This window comes from Drosophila elegans, unplaced genomic scaffold (assembly GCF_018152505.1).
Source record: "Drosophila elegans isolate 14027-0461.03 unplaced genomic scaffold, ASM1815250v1 contig_814, whole genome shotgun sequence".
NCBI classification, from domain to species: domain Eukaryota; kingdom Metazoa; phylum Arthropoda; class Insecta; order Diptera; family Drosophilidae; genus Drosophila; species Drosophila elegans.
In genome coordinates this window covers 152,510-171,909 of record NW_024546167.1, presented here as the reverse complement: position 1 = coordinate 171,909, position 19,400 = coordinate 152,510, and the positions used below count along the sequence as shown (strand labels likewise).

At 36.3% G+C, this 19,400-nt stretch overlaps 1 protein-coding gene across 5 annotated transcripts in view; it reads right to left on the bottom strand.

Annotated features, from left to right (window-relative positions):
* LOC108141852 (protein spire) overlaps positions 1-19,400 on the bottom strand; it is a 46,218-nt gene that overhangs the window by 3,269 nt on the left and 23,549 nt on the right. Inside the window, exons 3-14 of one of the 5 annotated variants that reach the window (XM_041710630.1) lie at positions 14,967-15,084; positions 14,195-14,304; positions 12,398-12,515; positions 12,256-12,338; positions 9,317-9,447; positions 8,338-8,449; positions 7,904-8,036; positions 3,296-3,369; positions 3,013-3,232; positions 1,632-1,718; positions 1,195-1,340; positions 1-345 (exon numbers count right to left, since the gene is read on the bottom strand). In XM_041710630.1, coding sequence (XP_041566564.1) covers positions 1-345; positions 1,195-1,340; positions 1,632-1,718; positions 3,013-3,232; positions 3,296-3,369; positions 7,904-8,036; positions 8,338-8,449; positions 9,317-9,447; positions 12,256-12,338; positions 12,398-12,515; positions 14,195-14,304; positions 14,967-15,084 — 1,677 coding nt within the window. Of the gene's footprint in view, positions 346-1,194; positions 1,341-1,631; positions 1,719-1,913; positions 2,241-3,012; positions 3,233-3,295; positions 3,370-4,732; positions 5,370-7,903; positions 8,037-8,337; positions 8,450-9,316; positions 9,448-12,255; positions 12,339-12,397; positions 12,516-14,194; positions 14,305-14,966; positions 15,085-19,400 lie in introns of those variants that run through there. The other 4 variants (XM_041710631.1, XM_041710632.1, XM_041710633.1 and 1 more) reach the window with 4 other exon arrangements.

Sequence of the window (19,400 nt, the reverse complement as noted above, 5' to 3'; positions counted from 1 at the left end):
CTTGGTGTAGCACTTGGCGCAGACGGTGCGCTGGCACAGCTTGCACTGGATGCCCCACGGGCCGAAGAACGAGAAGCGGGTGCGGAGGCACAGGAAGCAGACGCGACGCTTTTCAACATCCTCCTTGACGCGCACGTCCATCGGCAGGCCCTCCAGCTCCGCCTTGGTCATGACGGAACGAATGTGAACGATCTCCGCCAGGGTGACGGACAGGCGATCGTCACCCCGTTCCATCCAGGTCTGCTTGTCCATGAAGGACTTGTTCCATGGCCCAAGCGAGGATGTTGAATTGGCCTCGTCTGAGGGATGGGAATGCGTCAGCTCCGCAGGACTTCTCTTGGTCGTCTGCGAAGGAAATATATTTGATTTAACACAAATACTTAATAAAGATCTTTGAAAAATTCAAATTTTAAATCAAATTTCTTTAAAATATAATTGTAATTAATAAATAACATTTTTTTTTTTAATTAGCATTCTGTAATATTTGTAATTTAACAGATAAGAAGAAAACAAAAGACATTGGCTTATATTAAGCGGACATTGAATTATACAAGCATGTTGCCTCCCAAAAATGTAGAGGAAATAAAACCCTAGAGCGCAGATTGATTAATTGCAATTACATTTATTTTTAAAGTTTTTCATAAATATATTTAAAAATTGTTGAAATAATTAAGTTTTAAATCAGTTAACAGTGTTGGTTAAATATTGTTTTCTCGACTTAATTATTAATTTAAAACAACATATGATTTCTGTGGCTAACAGAAATTTGTATTATAAATGTCTTGAAAAAAATATGCAAAATATTAAATATTAATATATCTGGATTATTGTAATTACTCAAGCTCAGAAATTAAATTGAGAAAAAGATTTACCAGCAATAAATTCAAAAAGTAATGGAAAATAATTAGCAAATAATTTAAAATCTGTCAATAATTTTGTGAGTTTTTATATTGACTGCAAAAACCTATGACATGGAGTATGTATTAGTTAATAAATAAAAAGGAAACATGAGACATCAATGATTTATTAAGGGGACATTAAAATATTCAAGCATATTGCCCCAAAAGAAAATTAAGGAAATAAAACCCAAGGGATGACAGTCAGATATGTCTGTGTTCATTTAGTGAAGGATAATACAAAAGTTACCACGACCCATTCCCCATAAAATCCTCACTATTGTCCTGGGGGACTTACCTCCTTGTTGACGTCGTCCGATTGACGCGATTCGGGCCGCGTGGGCGGCATGGAGTGCGTCTCGTCCAGGTTGCTCTGGCATCCCACAATGGTGTGGCGGCGCAGGGAAGCCCGTCTCGACTCGCACTGAGTGGCCAGGTCGTAGGCTGTCAATGAAAAGGATGAGAAAAGGATCAGTCAGGGTCAACAGGGCGGATGAGTTATTTTTATATGCGAGTACGTGGACAGTGAAGGAGGTGAAAGAAAGGGGAAAAGGCATATGTCAAATGTTAGATGTTTATTTTAAAAGCAAGCTATATATATGTGTGTATGTGTGTATGCTTTTATGGCTGACGTCTTGATGCAATTTCGAGATCCAATATATGGGGGACAATCATGCAAGATGGCAATGCATTATAATCTTATATTTTCGTTTTATTCTCTTAGCAAATATTTACATTCCAGGGCCGTGTCGTAGAACCTGTGGTACTCGTCCTCCGTAAAGGATGGCTCTTCTGGAGGCGCCGTCTGCCTTGCTGGCTCCACTGATCAGGTTTCATTATTAGTTCAGTCAGCATTTTTATTTTGTTCGTTTGTTTTCGTTTATTTTTTGTAAGCGTAATTTTTTGGCAAAGTTGAAAATACATTATTTTTATACGAATAATGAAATTGAAATTGATAGTTAGAACCAAAGAAAAAACTATTTGGGAGTGCCATATAAAATAATACTAAGAGGCAAATTGCAGTTGAATTTATTATATTTCTAGGTTTACTTGGTTGTTTTCGTTTTTACAAAATATTTCGAGATTATTTGATGTATATTTGTGTGCCCTTGTTTTGTGTGCTTGAGTGCCTCCTCAACCGATAGCCAATTTTTTAAATTGCTGTTTGTAGATCTGCCCACACCAAACACTCTTTTTGACTGGTTTTTTGTTCTTAGTGCAAGTTTTTGGTTACAATTCATTCACTCGATCTTGTTATTGCTTCGCTTGCGTCAAACAAAATCATAAAAATTAATTAATCGATATAAGTTAGCAGCGTGTGTTCACAGAAAATCGATCAAATACCTTGACAAAATTAAGTTTGTGTTTTTGTTTTGGTTTGTTGTGGAAGGAAAGGAAAAAAGTAAGAAATAAAAATAATATAAATTAAAATGATAAAAACTAAAACCATATCACATACAGTAAGTTGAATTACCATAAGACATTTAATAAAATTTTAAGTCTGTAGAACTTGATTATGTTTGTCTTGCGGTTTTTCAACTTTCTGTATGCAAATAAAAACCCAAATTAATAAGAGAGATACTTAAGGCAATGGCTTTGGCCATGGCATTTAAGCTAGAGCATAAAGCAAACCGGTTTTCTAAATTAAATATAGTTTTGTTTATAGCTAATAAGCATTACACAATTGCAAGTGCTTAACAAATAAGCGGACAGTTATATAAATTGGAGAAAGCTTTACATGATTTATTTATTGGTAAAACAAGTATATCAGAAAAAACATTTTAATTTCAAATTTTTTTTTTTAATTTGACCTTTAAATATTTTAAATATCTAAGAAAATTTTTTTGTTCTACTTGTTTCTTAAAATGATTTTTTTTCTTTATTTTTTGATACTTGTTTTTATGTAATTGACCTTAAAGTATTATTACTTGTAAAAATAACCAATCCGAAACCGAAAGACTACGTGCTTAGCCAAAACATCATCCAAAAGGTTCTCGAATTACAAACAAATCAAAACCGCTTTCTGTACTTTGTGCTCTAGTGGCGTGTGCTCCAAAGTGCCCGAGTGGGTTATAGATATATATTGCACAATACCCTGGTAGAATAGGATACTCACTTGTGCGTCTTGGCCGCATCAGCGACGCCGTCTCCCGGCAATCTTGTCGTGCCTGGCTGGGCACCATGTAGCCACCGAATGGATATGGCGGCATCTTGGGCTGCGAGCAGCGATGCATCTCGGAATGGTGAGGATGATGATGCTGATGGTGGTGCTGGTGGGTGGCCGCTGTGGAGTGGGAGCTGCTGATGCTGGACTCATCGTAGAAGAGATCTTCGTCCTGGAATATATTACGCAAGTCAATAGGATTTCTTTGGCTGTTATTTAATGCCATGGCACCCACCTGAAACTTGGAGAAATCCACTTTGATGAGCCGCTGTCTGGATCGTGACAGCGTGGAGTTTGCACTTGGAAGCACTGCAAGAAAAATAGATCGGCGTAACAATAAGTCGAAAGTGGTGGGAAAAATGCGCTTGATTGGATTATCTAATGAATATCATGGGGCAATAAAGCAGGCACCTATATCTCTGGATAACTCGTAATGAAACCGGATTTTTTGTTCAACCCTTTTTGCTCGCTCATTGTGCAATGAGAGGTGACATGACTGGGTTCTCGCTTCCACCGAAGTTAAAAGAAGTCATTGTTTTCCTTTTTTTGTAGTAGTTAGTTACTCCATTAAAGCCGTTAAGCCCAACGCACTTAATGGTTCTACTTATGAAACCCACTCCGCTTGTGCAACGCCTGAGAACTTATATCTGCAGCGGAAGAGTTCGCTTCGCCTTTGTGCAAGTCTTTCGACTTGAACTTTATGGGTTTACGGCCTCTGTAATAGCTGCTACGTGATCCGGCTGGCCATTCGACTACTGACCACCGGCGGCAAGCACGAATGTTTCTATCGATTTGGTTTGTCTTGGATTTCGACAAGAAAAATATATACTAGACTGGAGTGGAGCATTTTTAGACCAGTTCAAAATTTAGAAAGTAAATTATGTACCAAAAACTAACACATAAAATTAAAAGAAATGTATTCACTCTTAATTAATATAAGAGATTGAACTAACAATTGCTTAAAAATTAATATAAGAAATTGAACTAACAATTGCTTAAATATAAATATATTGTTGATAAAAACAAGAACATTTTGCAAAAAAATACTTTTTAAAAGATTATTTAGGTTGAAGATGTTAATTGTTTGTGGATTGTTTTATTTGTAGTTATTTACTGGTTATCTTGAATAACACTTGCCTAAGGGTAAGATACTAATCATATTACCCGTGATTACTTTACATAAAATGAATAATCTATAATAAAAATAGTGTTTATTTAATATTTTTTACATTTAAATAACTTTAACACCCCCTTTAAATTTTAATTACAAATTCTTGTTGTTTGTTTTTAAGTAAGTTAAACTTTAACCACTTATTTCCCACACGCCATTCCATATGTTGGCTAACAACAAAGAGTATTAAGTCTTCACAACATCTAAAACTCTTTCTTGGCCATATTTCTTCATGGCTCTAATGACTTGAAGCTTAAAATCGAAGTCATATCATGACGGCAATTACCGCAGTTGCCTCGGAGTAGCTCCTTGAACACAAAACACTGCCTTGGGGAAGCGGTCTTCGGTCTACGGTCTACGGTCTACGAAACCCCACCCACTTCTTAGCCCACTTTGGGGCAGACGTGAAATCGAAACCAGGTCAAAGTGGAGCACATTCAACAATGGGGAATGGCTTTTGTGTACTTTTCGAGGGGGGTCTAAGATGCTGATGATGACTACCTTTTGATGACTTGATGGCCTGTCGCGGCTTGGGAGTTGGTGGATTATTGGAGGCCGATGCTCTCGGCGCCGCCCGAGGCGTTGGCTGTGGCTGTGGCTGCTCCAAATCCTGATCGGCACTGGTATTGGGATTGGGATTCGGAGTGATACTGGTGGTCTGACTGGACTCGCAGTACAGTGAGGCATCGCTGCCAATGTCCACCAGATCCGACTCCCTGGGCATATGATGCGACCGGAAGACGGCGGCCGCCGTGGAGCGTTTCGCTGGCCGGGCATCCATGGGTTAAGCCTGGCACATTTTCCACTGGCGTTTCACTTTTCGCTTTTCCTACACGGTTGCATGAGGTACTCGGATCGATACCGTATGCGGAAAAAAGGGAAGCCACCCCTCTGTGGGGTCACCGCTTTTCTCTCTTTTCAGAGAGGGTTGATAAGGTTTTGTCCAGCCTGCAGCTCCATTAAATGCGGTTTAACTTTTGGGAAAGTCACTTTTTGGCTCTTCTAATACTCGGTTTATTTTATTAAAAAGCCACCGCTTTCGTTTTTCAATTTCACTTAACCCGAATAGAATAACAAAACTGAAGAGCCCATGGGCCAACGAGGCGTCTCTAGTGAAGCTCGACACGGAACTGAGAAATGTGGCAGCTGTCAACTCGAGCTTGCCCACTTTTCGACTCAATTCGCGCATGCGCTTCGCTCACAAAAAAGAGAGCGCAAATGTTTTGTTTTGACATTCAAAGCGTCTAAAAAGTTGTTTAGCCGTCGTCGCTGTTGTTGCGTGGGTGATTTATACGTCATCGTTTCGGTGATGACGTCGGCAGGATCCCGCAACAACAAAGACACACACCACTCGAAGATGAGTAAGCGCATGAAACCCTTTGAGGATATGGCAATTAAAGTTTCAAGAACAAAGAAAGTCGTGGTCGGTTTAGGGTCAGGTTGGAAAAAAAACTAATGATTTCCCTTTTTAAAAAAGAGTACAATTTAAATTTTCTTTAAAGAACAAACTATAAATTTTATACACAAATGGAACAGTTAAAATAAATACTGACTATTTAATTGAAAATTTATATTAAATATTTAAATTAAATATTTAAATTAAATATTTAATCGTAATAATAAATACAATGCATTAAAAATTTCATTATTTATAATAGTATTGAAGTTTAAATAGATGTGGAAAAGTAATTCCAAATTATTTTTAGCGAATTTTTTAATTTAAATATGGAAAATAATTAACTTTTTAGATATTAAAGTCAAAGTCCAAAAATAGTCAAAAAAAAACAAAATTTTACAATTTTTAAATATTTTAACCTTAAAAATAACTACCATTGCGGTTTTTAATAATCAAAGAGAACAAAATTTTAATTGAGTACAAAATGTTTGAATTTACTAGGTATTTTTACCAGTGCATTAGACCCTCTAAGTATGCTTTTATTTTCAAAAATCTTAAGCTTTTGCCTTAAAGATAGGCTTTAAAATTTGCATGTAAAATGTAAAATGTTTTTGTTGAAAAATTTTATGTTAACTAACGAGAAAAATAAACAGAATTCATTTTACAATTTGTTAAAATCTATTTTAAAAGTTGTTTATTTATAAATTTATTTAAGCGGTCTATACTGCACTTTTTTATAACAATTTTGAAACATTTTTTTTTGTTTTTAACCCGCTCTTATCTATGAATTTAAGTTTGTAAATATGCAACTCAATAATTAATCACGTCAATAAGATTTACAAAGAATTACAATTCATTATTGGCTGGCAGTTGCAGTATTATAAATAACTCTAAAGACAGAGGACAATATTTTCAGCCGGAGGCGGAGGCCCCGAAAAGAAAACAACCCAAACAACCAACAATAGCCAACAACCTCGTCTGAGGTGAGGTTGTCGTGCTTGGTTTTTCTTGGATTTTCTTGGCTTAAATGTGGTTGGTATTATTTCTGTTGTTGCAATGTCTTTGTTGTCGTCGGGTTGTCGCTATCTTTGTGTGTCACAATTTTGCACGCTTCCTCCAACAGAGCGGTTTGGGGATTTCAATCTTGGATTCGGGATGCAGATTGCACAGAAAAAAAATGTATGTTTTGTACATTAAACGGATGATCCCAACCTGTTGTTGTACTAATTATTTTAACAGATTCATAAATATTAATTAAAATATTTCTGCTCTAAAGTTTGATATTTTAAAAAATATACAACATATTTTGTCGGTCTTTCTTGTTTTTAAGGTATTGTTTTTAATATTTACTATCTTATTTAAATTTCTCACCAATACTTTGGTTTAACTAGAACTCATTTTTTTCCGTGTTGGGATTGGAAAATGTTGCCGTTTTTGATCTATGTTAGCATGCGCACAGCACAGCGCCCGGCAAACACATACAAACAAACCGGCCAGCAAACAAACAAACATGGCAGAGAAAGAGAAGGACGGACGGACGGACAGACGGACAATGGGGCTCTCCCAGCGACAAGTGCAGTGAAAAGTCTTGCCAGTAACAAGTTTTCCCCAGCACCTCTCCTTCTCTGCACTTCTCTAGATTTCTGGGCGGCAGGAGACATCGGTTGTCTATATAAGCACACATGTGCGACCACAATTTATGGCCTGCTGGCGTTCAAAATTTGGAATCGACGATGACAACACAAGGAACCCAAACTTAGTCGATGAATGCTCGCAAAAGATTAGAGGCGGCATCTATTTTTGGCTGGCACTGTGCATAATCCATAAGTTTTCCCTTCGAGAATGGGCTTGGCTTTTCATGGGAAAAGTCAGTGAGAGTGAAGCCCATTAGTTAATTTGTTTAGGATTTAGTTATTGGATATGTTATTTAAAAAAATATAACAATAACAAATTATAACAATTGTTTAGAATTTGTATCTTTAAATGGAAAATATAATCTTGGATTAATATTGATTTTAAATATGTTTTTGGTATTTTTGATTATGTTTAGCAATTATAAAATCAACCAAAATTGTTCATTAAAGTTATTCTCGGTCCAACTTACATTTCTTATAAAATCCAACCCACACTATGTTATTATATGCGAATGAATAAGATCTTGTTGTTCTAAAACAAATATATAATACATGCCCGGATGTAGCAGATATTGCCAGTTATCAGTATTTGTATGCTAATAAAATAATAATTATATGCTAATAAATAATATGTTGACTTACTCCTTTGCCTCAGGGTTGGCGCTTCCGGCGGTGTGATCTGCTTCAGTTCCTTGCCTTTGCGGATGGACTCCATCAGCTGCTCCCGCGGCGACGGTTCGCACATGCGCGGCGGTCCCAATTGGCGTTCACTTGCCTGTTGGATCCGGGAAAATACAGATACAGAAACGAAAGGTGAACCAATAATTTTTATTTCGAGTAAGAAAAACAATTTGATTCTTTTGGTACAAAAAAAGAAGAAATGGTCACGAGATCAAGACAAATGAAATTGAATCGACAGGAAGGAAAGCCACATGATCAATATTTCACACTGTGCAAGCGGCAAATGGGGATTTTTATGGTGGGGGACTGCAGTTGGAATTGAGGTTGCTTTCGGAACTGGCGGTGCAGATGGATCTGGAATTTGCCGTGGCACTGGGATTGAGGGTCTTACACACCTTCTTCAGCGGCGGCCGTGACCTGATGAACTCCAAGATCATGGCGTGGGCATCTTTCTTGACGCGCGGCGGAATATCACCGTTCACCATCACCTTGCGCAATTGATACTTTCTGTGAAGAGAAATTTGGGCTTAGATGCGGTTTCTGATTAAGCATTGTTTTCATTTATCGTCGGGAAAAGGTAAAAAATGGTAGGCTACAAAAATTTATAATTTTTAAAAGAAAAAGAAAAACTTCCTAAACATAACAAAGAAATAAATTAAGACGAGCAACATTTTTCCAACATTAGGTCATGTTCTTGTTTAAAAGTTAAGTTGTGGAATAAATAAACCTTTTTATTCACATTTAATTTCTAAGAAGCTTTGTTTTTAATTATTTATTTATTCAAAATAATAAAAAGTACTTCAACTTAAAAACACAAAGTGAGTAACATTATTCAATGGCTTTATTAAGGAGTTGGTCTGAATCAACAATATGTTGAGAATATTCTGTAGAAATTTCAAGTCAATCCGAGTAAAACTAACAGATTGTTCACTGACAAAGAACTTTGAATTGATTTTTCCGAAAACGTCTTTTTTAAAGATCGTGAATTCAAAATCTACTAAACCTATCCCTTAAAGAAGATTTTAAATAAATATATTTTTCTTTATAATTTTATATCAGTAATGGCACATTTAAAATAAATTGACAAATTGTATTATATAGGAAACCATTAAAATAGAAAGGTGTTTTTAAGAAATATAATTGAATCAATTGTAAGCCGTTATCATGTACATTAAAAAGATTCGTAATTATTACAGCAATAAAAATTAAAAAAAAAAAAAATGTATCAAAAGTTGCATTCAACTATAATAATGTAATAACATTAATAATGATAACTAATAATTGTGTATATTGGTCACATTCATGCAGCTATATGTGATGTTTGCTTAACTTTTGTTGGATAACACAATAATAGAGCAAAAAGATTGTACTCACTTGGCTCTAATGTCGCCCATGAGTATTTCGTAGGGTGTTAGTTCATATTCGATGGGTGTGCGTTCGTGGTTGCTCTTCTTCAGCCTGACACCCCGCCGCAATTCGTCGATCACCTGCACCCAGAAGCGTGCCTATGGATTTGGAAAGGTGTGGTTAGTCAATAGAGACCAGTTTTTTGGGACAGATCGTTGGAGATTGGGGACAGGGCAATTACAAACATGCTTTGGAACTATGGACCTACTTGCAGTGCCCTCCACAGCTGCAGTTCGTGCTTAAAACAGGAAGAAATAAGAGTTTACGGCATTGAGTGGGAGGCGCAATTCACTTTTGCAATTATTTTCAATTTAATTAGCCAATAATTTAGACTCCCGCTGTGTGGGGCCAATCCATCGCCATGACAAGTTAACCGTGCGTATGAGTAATGTGTGTTGAAAGCTGCGCGAGATGGCAGGAAGACTATTTAGCACACAATGGGGCTAATATGTAACAGTGATCCGCAATTTCACTTTCCATTCGCGCCGTCTTCCTGTTCACCGTCAATTGGTGGCCATGCATTTTGAGACACCTCATTAAACATGCAAAACGGCGGCGGAAGGTGGAGTGTACAGTAGTAGTATCTAGGGTCCGATTTCAGTTCAGCCCCAGCTGAAGTCATCAATGGCAGCACATGTTTTGACACCATGTTGCACATACATAAGATGCCGCGCCACGCTTCAATTACGCTAACAACAGCAACATTAGATACAGCAGCAACATCAGCTCACCTTTGAGTGGCAGCAGCTTCCGCAAGAGTTGGGATGTATCTTAGTTGCTGTGGAAATACTTTTGCCCATGTGCGTACAAAATTGGTATCGTCTCGATGCAAAAATTAGCATACCAAATCATCGACATCATCAAAGGCAGCTAACCGAAACACAGACTCAATGTCTGCTGAAAAAGAAAGATTTCCTCGGAAAACCTTTTTTCCCCCGACAGCAGCAATACACGTCCAAAACCCATCAAGAAAATGTATAAAAACCAAAGCAGAACCAGTTGAATTTCCGCAATTCCAGCATAATGATACCCAAACAAAAACAATGTAAACTCACTAAAAAAAAGTGTTTTAAGAATCAGTTGGCTGTGTGACATTCTGAAGGCTGTTGGCTTCGCAGAAAACATGAAAAAACCGCTGACTAAAGACACACTTCTTTCATAGTAGTCAAAAAAAAAGAGAACAAGAAATAAAAGAAAACACTCTCCCTATAAACAATAGACCAAACAGAGGCGGAGAATTCTTATCGAAGAACTAGAAAATGATAAGACGGGTTTTAATCAACCCTCTACAATGGCCTGAAATTACGTTTCGCAATAGCAACAACAAAAAAACAGACACAAAATAAACATACTCGACTTTTTACCAACTCTTCTTTGCACATATGATATATTGTATACGTCTGGCCAATTAATTGGCCAATTCCGTAGCTGCACCTTTTTTTGTTTAATCCCCGCCTTTTGGCACATGCAAATTTACGGGTTTAAGTTATATATACAAAGCGAAAAATATTTATGGTCTATTTCATTATCTGATTGTATTCATACTGTACACTTCCACTATAAGCAAATATTATGGCATAATGATGTGTCGTCTCTTCCACACGCAAAGGTTTCTTATTTTTGCCGTGTATTTTTTTCGGACATGCCACGATTGGCAGTGAGGCATACAAAAAATATTTGTGCAGTGGATTTATGTTTAAAAGGATCTTCAAATTACTATATATTTTAGAAGCATTTGGTAGCCAATAAATAAAATTTTTATAAGAGTTTGTTGACCCTCCATAACATATCAAAAATGATTGAATTATATAAATTAGCAGTTCATATAAATACAATCATTCCCGGAATTGTGCAATATACTTTAAGCAAACAAATTAACAACAGAACAATTGACGGAAATGTTTATATGAAATTAATGTGTTATCAATTTTTTTTTTTAAATATCTCTATAATAATATTTATATATTTTTTTTAAAGTTGTAGTTTTCATGATTAGTTATATTTGTTAATAAAAAAATACAAGTTGCCTGGCTTTTTTGTAATCCAATCTGCTGAGTTGAAACATAAGCGATACCTAACCAGCTGGACTTTTTTTTTAAGGCATGCCAATATGTAAATCTGAAACCATAAGAATTTAAGAAACCCTCAACCATTACGCTTTATTATACCTTATTATCAACTATTTTAGAACACACTTTGCCAACTGTTCTTTGACGGTTTTAGGTTTCTATATGATTGAAAAAATCAAACACACCTCGAACGGTAAAATCCATCTATAGTATACGTTTTCACGACAAAAAAAAAAGTAAAGAAAAAACAGAAGCAAAAAACAAGAGCGAATTTTGGTTTGCGTGTCTGACCAATTTGCGTGTGTGTCTCAATGAGTTTCGGAGGTTGGGTGACGGCGATATAGCGGCTCGATGTGATGATGGCAAACTCCTGTGACGGCCTCGACATATTCGCTAAAGGTCACAGCAAGCGCCAAAACTTTATAGATGATATATGCGCCCATTAAAATACCTCGCAGAAAATATATACTATGTGTATATGGAACGGCGGTGTTGAATTCATTAGGATGATGGCCAAAATGGAGGCGACCACCGCGGGCCAATTATTGAAATTAAAAGTGAATTTCATTTGGCAATGCATGAAATAGTTCACTTTTTTTGTACCAACCCAGAGCGGAAAACCCCGCCACAAATGCTCGTGATCTCTTCGATAATGATTATGATGATGATGGTTTATGGCACATATGTTTTTGGTTAAAATGCGGCTCGAAGAGGTGCGCCAAACAAATCGTGAGTCGCTAGCCACTGTAGGCCATTAGTGGAGCACCATTACATAACTATAGTTTCTTGGGGATTTTTTGTGGGGAACGTGGGGTGGGGACTCTTGAAGAATCTTACCCAGTCGTTGAAGCCCAGCTTCGCCAGTTCTTGTTGCGTGGTGGCCGATGATTCTGAGGCTTTGATCAACTTCTCGGCACCTGCTATTTGAGGTTGTTAATTAGTTGGCAGTCTGCTTGGTTGTATGGATAAGAGTACTTACCATTGTTCAGGACCTGTTGCAGAAACACACGGAGTTCTATGGTCTCCGTAACGAGGGCTCTGCAAACAGCTCTATAGTGATTCTCCGGCAGGGTGGTTTTTATGTGATTTCTGCAGGTCTAAAAAGGGTTATATTTAAAATTACCATTAGTAAAATATTTAAATTTATTTATGTGTTGTCTTAACAAACCAATGCAAAATTGGGTTTCTAAAACACTATGTGAGTGCTCTTTTCCTAACTACATTTTTTTGAAGTCAAAATATTCTGGGAACTCTTTAAAAGATTATTTCTATCTGCGGATATCCCGCTTACATAAATTCTACGTACCAAAGCTAATTACGTTTTGCGCCTTTGGCAATTTCCTTTCACTTCTTATTCATGATAATCATATCTCGATATAGACCAACTCAATTTATTCCACCAAAACAAATCTTATCTAACCGTAAGAGAACATACATTGGAAAAATGCTAATTTATCCATATTAGTTGCAGATACTTTTCCACTTTTCGTTGGTGTGCTAGAAAACTCAGGCAAGTGGAAAAAAATCAGGGGTCCACACAGTGTTCACTGTTGCCTGACAGCAATGTGTCAATTCTATAAAGTGGCTCATTAGAGAAGAACCACCCAGCCCCGCCCCTCATAGAGCACTCAAACAGAACCGAAGACTTCAGCTCAATCAGCAACGGTGTGAGGTTTATCACACGCCCCACTGCCAAATCGGGGATCCTCCATCTCGATGGGATCGAATGGGATGGGTGATGCACTGGCTCTACCTGAAAACGCGGAAAAATTCCCGATGCGCAATCAAGTGCAGCGGTTTGAAGGCGGTTTCCGATTCAGATTTCTGATTTACAGATATGCGGCTGATTTCGTACGATTACGAAAGCGTTTGGTTTTATGGTTATTTCGGTTATTTAATATCGATGCAATCGAGCCGCAATTGAAATTGTTTTCCAGTCGGTCGGCCGGGCATCGGCAATCTTAGTATCTGACTAGAACCCGGACTGAATCCGGCTTGTTTGCGGTTAGCCGCGTTATAGATACGCGCACAACAAGTATCTGCAAGTTACTTTTTTTCTGCACAGAGAGAAAACTGATTGCTTGAAAGTGCATAAAGTACTATGGTATTAATTTTTTTGCTGTCCGAAAAGATACTCATGTGTCAAACTAATTGTTTAATGTTATTTAAAATTAAATTACCAGCATTTACAAAGTACAGAAATGTCTTAAATATAAATTTGTATTGGTAGAAGGATTTAACAACTAATTGTTGATAATTAATAAGTAAAATTGGTTAAACAAATCCTAAAGTTTAATAGAAAGTAAATATGAGATAAAATAAATTTTATTTAATATTTATCAATTTTAACCTCATTTAAATGTGAATGAGCCCACTTTTCATCTCCTGACATCAAAACTATTTTATTTTGCTTTATTGGGAATTAACATTTCGCAATTTTATAGACTTAGAAATTTTCTTTCCGTGTAAGCTCGCTTTGGTTAACTGTAACGAGAGCCAAACAAGTTTTCTCACCGATGAATATCGATGCATTGGCTCTATATATATTTACATGTCAAAAGAGCTGGCAAATGGAGCGTATTGGAGCCTGGTCAAAAGGTCAGATCTTGGCGCACCCCCAAACCAAAAATAAAGAAAAACTCTGACTCACACTTCGATGGGAGTTCGATTTGCATTGCATTGGTTTGTTTTGTTTGCCTGCCCATTTTTTTTTGGCACATCATGACACGACTAGATTGCAAATGTCAGATACGATCGGTTTGAATTGGAAACCCACCTCAATAATGTGCTCTAGTTCTTTGGTATCGTTGCGCTCCTCCTCGGAATCGTCGTCCCAGCGCTTGTCGCCCTCGTCGATGCCCTCGTCAATGCAATCATCGTCTGTCTCTGCAATGAGTGATATTCAATCCACTTTTAAAAATACGAATTTAATGTTTTTTATAACTTCGTTTAATTTATCATAAGGTTTACGTGATTCATGGCACGCGGTTCGGCATAACCTTCATCTTGTTGACGCTTGTGTTTGGCCGATAAAAGGGGCCTTTTTTTAAAGGAAGGGAAGGCCACGATAGAATAAAGTCAACTAAACCCCGATTGGGGGACTTTATTAAGAGATGACCGGTATCAAATGACTCAAATGCTATTCTCAGCGAGAGTTTACTAATCTGAATCTCAAAGAAAATAAGCACAAGACTTTTTCATCATCTCATAAAGTAAAACAAAACTAAGCCTCAAAATTTTTTATATCACTTAAAAGTTATAAATTTTGTTGAGATATTTTCATCCAATTGTAGAAATTAATTTGTATTGAAAATTTAGCTTAAGTTAAACAATAAAACGGATAATTACTAATATCAAAATCATTAAATTGATAACTGTCTTAAATCAACAAGTCATCGTGAGAAATGCAGTTTATGCATATTTTTTATTTTATTATCACAAAATAAGTTTGGTTAGAACATTTTTGAAAAATATGAAATCAGATAGGGCAAGACTATACGTCATTTTTGGGCTACTGATAATATAATAATTTTAATTTTTATTCTCACCATCTATCGTCATAAAGTTAAATAGGTTTTCCAGCTCCTGTGACATTTGGCACTCTTCGTCCTCCGGCAGATTGTAGTCCAAAGCGGTGTAGACGATTTCCGCCAATTCGCTGATAATCTGCAATAATAAAAAAGCGCACGGGAAAATATTAAATATAATAATTACCAGGCGATGAAAAATGGCAAGGAATGCCGACAGCAAAATGCGATTGAAGTGCAGGCCAAAGGTTAAGGCCGACGAGCCATAAAAAAATGTGCAGCGTGTAATGCAGTCAACCCCCTTAAGCCCTGACAAATCGACAAGACGAGGGATTTCATATACCTTGTTGAGGCAGCAGTTCATTAAACTGAAACTCTAATTGGAGTTTGAAGTTGACGGAGCTTCGTAGAAAAGCAGAAATATATATATATGTATATATATATATGTATATATATATATATATATATATGTTATTGGTGTTTGGGAAGTTGTAGAGTTCAGGTGCAACAACAAGCAGCAGCAACTTCAAACAACCAAGTGCAGTGTCAACTGTTGTTTCACTTTCACTTTGGCGTTGGCGAAAACACTATCCGAAAAAGCTACAAGGTGTTAAAACACCAAAGCGAAATAACCAAGCCAAAGTCGTTAAGTAATAATTCGGTTGCGTTATTTTTAGCCCAGCCACTGAACCCGCTTCATCTCCGTCTCAATCTTGATTCCAATCCAAATCTGAGTGTGGGTCGCCGCCCAAACACTTTATGCACATCATGGTACATTTTCCCAACACGTTCACATAGATTTGTGTTTATCGTCGAAATTAAATGATAAAACATTGTGACAGCTGAGCAGTGGATGCGCTGAATGCAGTGCCGAGTGGCATTTCCACCAGAGGCTCTGTGCACCACTGAAGAGGTTGACAACAAATGTCAGTTAAATGCTTCTAGCGTTTTTTGCCCCTCCATGGAGTAGGACCCTTACATCATTTGCCGAAGAATTGCAGCTGCAATGGTTGTTGCACTGTTGCTGCTACGGCAGATTGCTGTTGCAGTTGCAGGCGTTGAAGGTTGAGAGACATAATTAATGGGAAAATTATGGAAGAGGTGGAAGTCAAGTGTGCCCAAGAGGGGGATGGAAATACACTATGTAAAGGTGAAGGAAGTGGAAATTGAAAGACTTTGTGTGAAAATGTAATTTAAAACCACGATTTTATTACAAATTTAAAATGTCATTTAATAATACTCTGGCACAGAATAGCAAATTAATGCAGGCAATTAAATAACATGGTAAATAAACCATAAAATCAATAATTTAAACATACAAATATTAAATACACCAAATATTGATTTAATAATAAACTAAATCGTTAAACATCATTGGATTAATTTGATTTTTAGGGCATACACTTTTAGTGCCAATAAAAGTATGTTTTTATGAATCACAATAAAAAATATAACGAAATAAACTTTATTTCTTAAAAAAAAATTATGGGTTTTTAAGTTTTTGATGACGAGTTTCAACTATCAGTCGAATATTATTATTATTATTCACGCTCATCAACTTTTTAAATAAATGTGAGCAGATTCGTTTTAAAGCAGAAGAAAACTGACTTTAAAACCCAAAGTAACAAAATTATTTATATTCTTTTGAAGTAGTATATTTTCTTTATCGTCTATAAAAATTAATAGAAGCTAGTCTCATTAGACTCTAACAAAAAGAGCCCATCTACTAATCACCATACCTGCAATTAAAATCATAATTACAGCCTATAAAGGTGGATATCAGGCAACTTCTAACCAGGAACCATCTTCATCTTGGAGTCCCGTCATGTGAATTTTCCCATGCAATTAACAGAGAGAACAGAACTGGGAACCCAAAAGAGAGCTTCGAGTATCTTTCGATTCGGAATGTGCATTGTGGATGGCAAACTGAAGTGTAATATGCCAAAGGCGTACTATTTTTTTGCTGTTGTCCCCACTTTGCATACATCCAGTATAAATAAATGAGACTGTCTTTGTTGAGGGTGTGCCTGTTCCCAATCCGCATATTCTCACCGCCAAAATAAGAAAAAGAAACTACTCCCCATGGCCTGAACTCGGGCTAATATCAAAGTTGAAACTACGGACATGCAATGCGGCAATTATAAGGCAGTTGCCAAAGTTCCAATTCGCTTTTTGGCCAACAAAGGGTCCCCACGAAACCACACCCCCACCCCCCGCCCCGCCTCCACTCCCATCATTGTCAATCTTGTCAGTTTAACCTTTCGCCCGAACTCCATGCTCGAAAAGTTACTATACTAGCTGTTGGTTCTCATTGGCTACTTATTTTTTTACCCTGCCTTTTTTGGGGGCAGTTTGGAAATTATTTTTTAAACAAGAACTGCTGAGTCAGGCGACATAAATCGAAGGAGGGGGAGGATTGTCTGCTGAGGTGTGAATATTTGATTGCACTTTGGGGCACAGCTGCAATTGGCGAGTGTTCACTCAAGCGCAAAGTACTCGAGTTTATTTCTGTGTAAAATTATCTAAAGGTCAAGCTATAAAGTGACTGAACTTATGTAAAGCTAAACACTCATGGAAATTATTTTTATTTTAAAACCAGAGTAAAGAAAATGACTGGACATGATAACGCTTATATTCTTTAAACAAGAAAGAAAGCAAACTTCGACAAGCCGAAGTTCATATACCCTTGCAGCTATTGCAAGAATTAAACATTTTTGAAAACATTAAAATTATAATTTACTTGCGTATATGTATGTTTAAAAACATTGAAGCTATGATGATTTGCAGCTCAATTATTTGATAGGTCTTTTATATATTTTTATTGTTCCTATGGGAGCTATTTGATATAGTCGTCCGACTTTGATGAAACTTAAACCGTAAATTGGAAATATTTAACCATTACTAAATGTCGAAGAACTAAACAAAAAATTAAAAAACAGAAAAATTATAATTTTTTTTCATTTATTTCTCCGATTGTTCCTATTGAAGCTATATGATATAGTCGTCCGACTTTGATGAAATTTAAACCGTTAATCGAAAATATTTAACTATTACTAAATGTCGAAAAACTAAACAAAAAACTAAAAAACAGAAAAGTTATAATTTTTTTCATTTATTTTTCCGATTGTTCCTATGGGAGCTGTATGCTATAGTCGTCCGATTTTGATGAAATTTAAACCGTAAATCGGAAATATTTAACCATTACTAAATGTCGAAGAACTAAACAAAAAATTAAAAAACAGCAAAGTTATAATTTATTTTCATTTATTTTTCCGATTGTTCCTATGGGAGCTATATGCTATAGTAGTCCGATTTTGATGAAATTTAAACCATAATTCTGAAATATTTAACCATTGCTATATGTCGAAGAACTAAACAAAAAATTAAAAAACAGCAAAGTTATAATTTTTTTTTTATTTATTTTTCCGATTGTTCCTATGGGAGCTATATGCTATAGTCGTCCGATCCGGCTCGTTCCGACTTATATACTACCTGCAATAGAAAGACAACTTTTGGGAAAGTTTCATGCAGATAGCTTTAAAACTGAGAGACTAGTTTGCATATAAACGGACGGACAGACGGACAGACGGACGGACAGACGGACATGGCTAGATCGACTCGCCTAGTGATGCTGATCAAGAATATATATACTTTATAGGGTCTGAGATGTCTCCTTCACTGCGTTGCAAACTTCTGACTGAAATTATAATACCCTCTGCAAGGGTATAAAAATAACAAATAATGTGATTTTTAATATGTCTTGTTATTGTTGGTTGATTTTTTTATCAACAAATAACTATCTCTAGCAATTATATTATGCTAAGCATTTATTAAATTTACAAATAATTCGTTTTTGTTTTCCTTAATCATAATAAAAACTTGTAAATTCTTTGCGCTCAATTGAATTTCTTTTGGACGCACAAAAATATAACAACAAAAGTCGGTGTACAAAACAGTACGTTTAAAAGATAATTTGCTTTAAGAGCTTTTGAATTTAAGAATTTAGAATACGTCTTTTTAAGAAATTAAATGTATAAACAAATTAAATTTACGTTTTCACAACATAAACCAAATTTAACTTGAATTTAATTAATATTTTTGGTAAGAAAAAAGTGTTTTCAGTTTCCTAACAGTTGAGGTAGTTTATTACCACTTTTCTCAGCGGAATAATGTGCTATCCTGCAAGTCGCAAATTTCTGTTTGTTATATTTATGTGCAGACCTCTTGCCATCCTCCATTATGAGTACCCATTGTCTGCTAACCATCTGGGGGAATCAAAAACTCCTTGTCTGGCCATCTGCCCTCCACTCCTTTTTCTTCGTGGCCAGTCGTCTTCGGCGATCTCCTACTGTTTTCTGTGGTTTGCCCACTTGACTTGACCATTTCCTAGTCTCTTTTTTCTGTCGCTATCAGGATTCACATTTTATGCAATTGTTTCCATAGAAAGAATGCTGT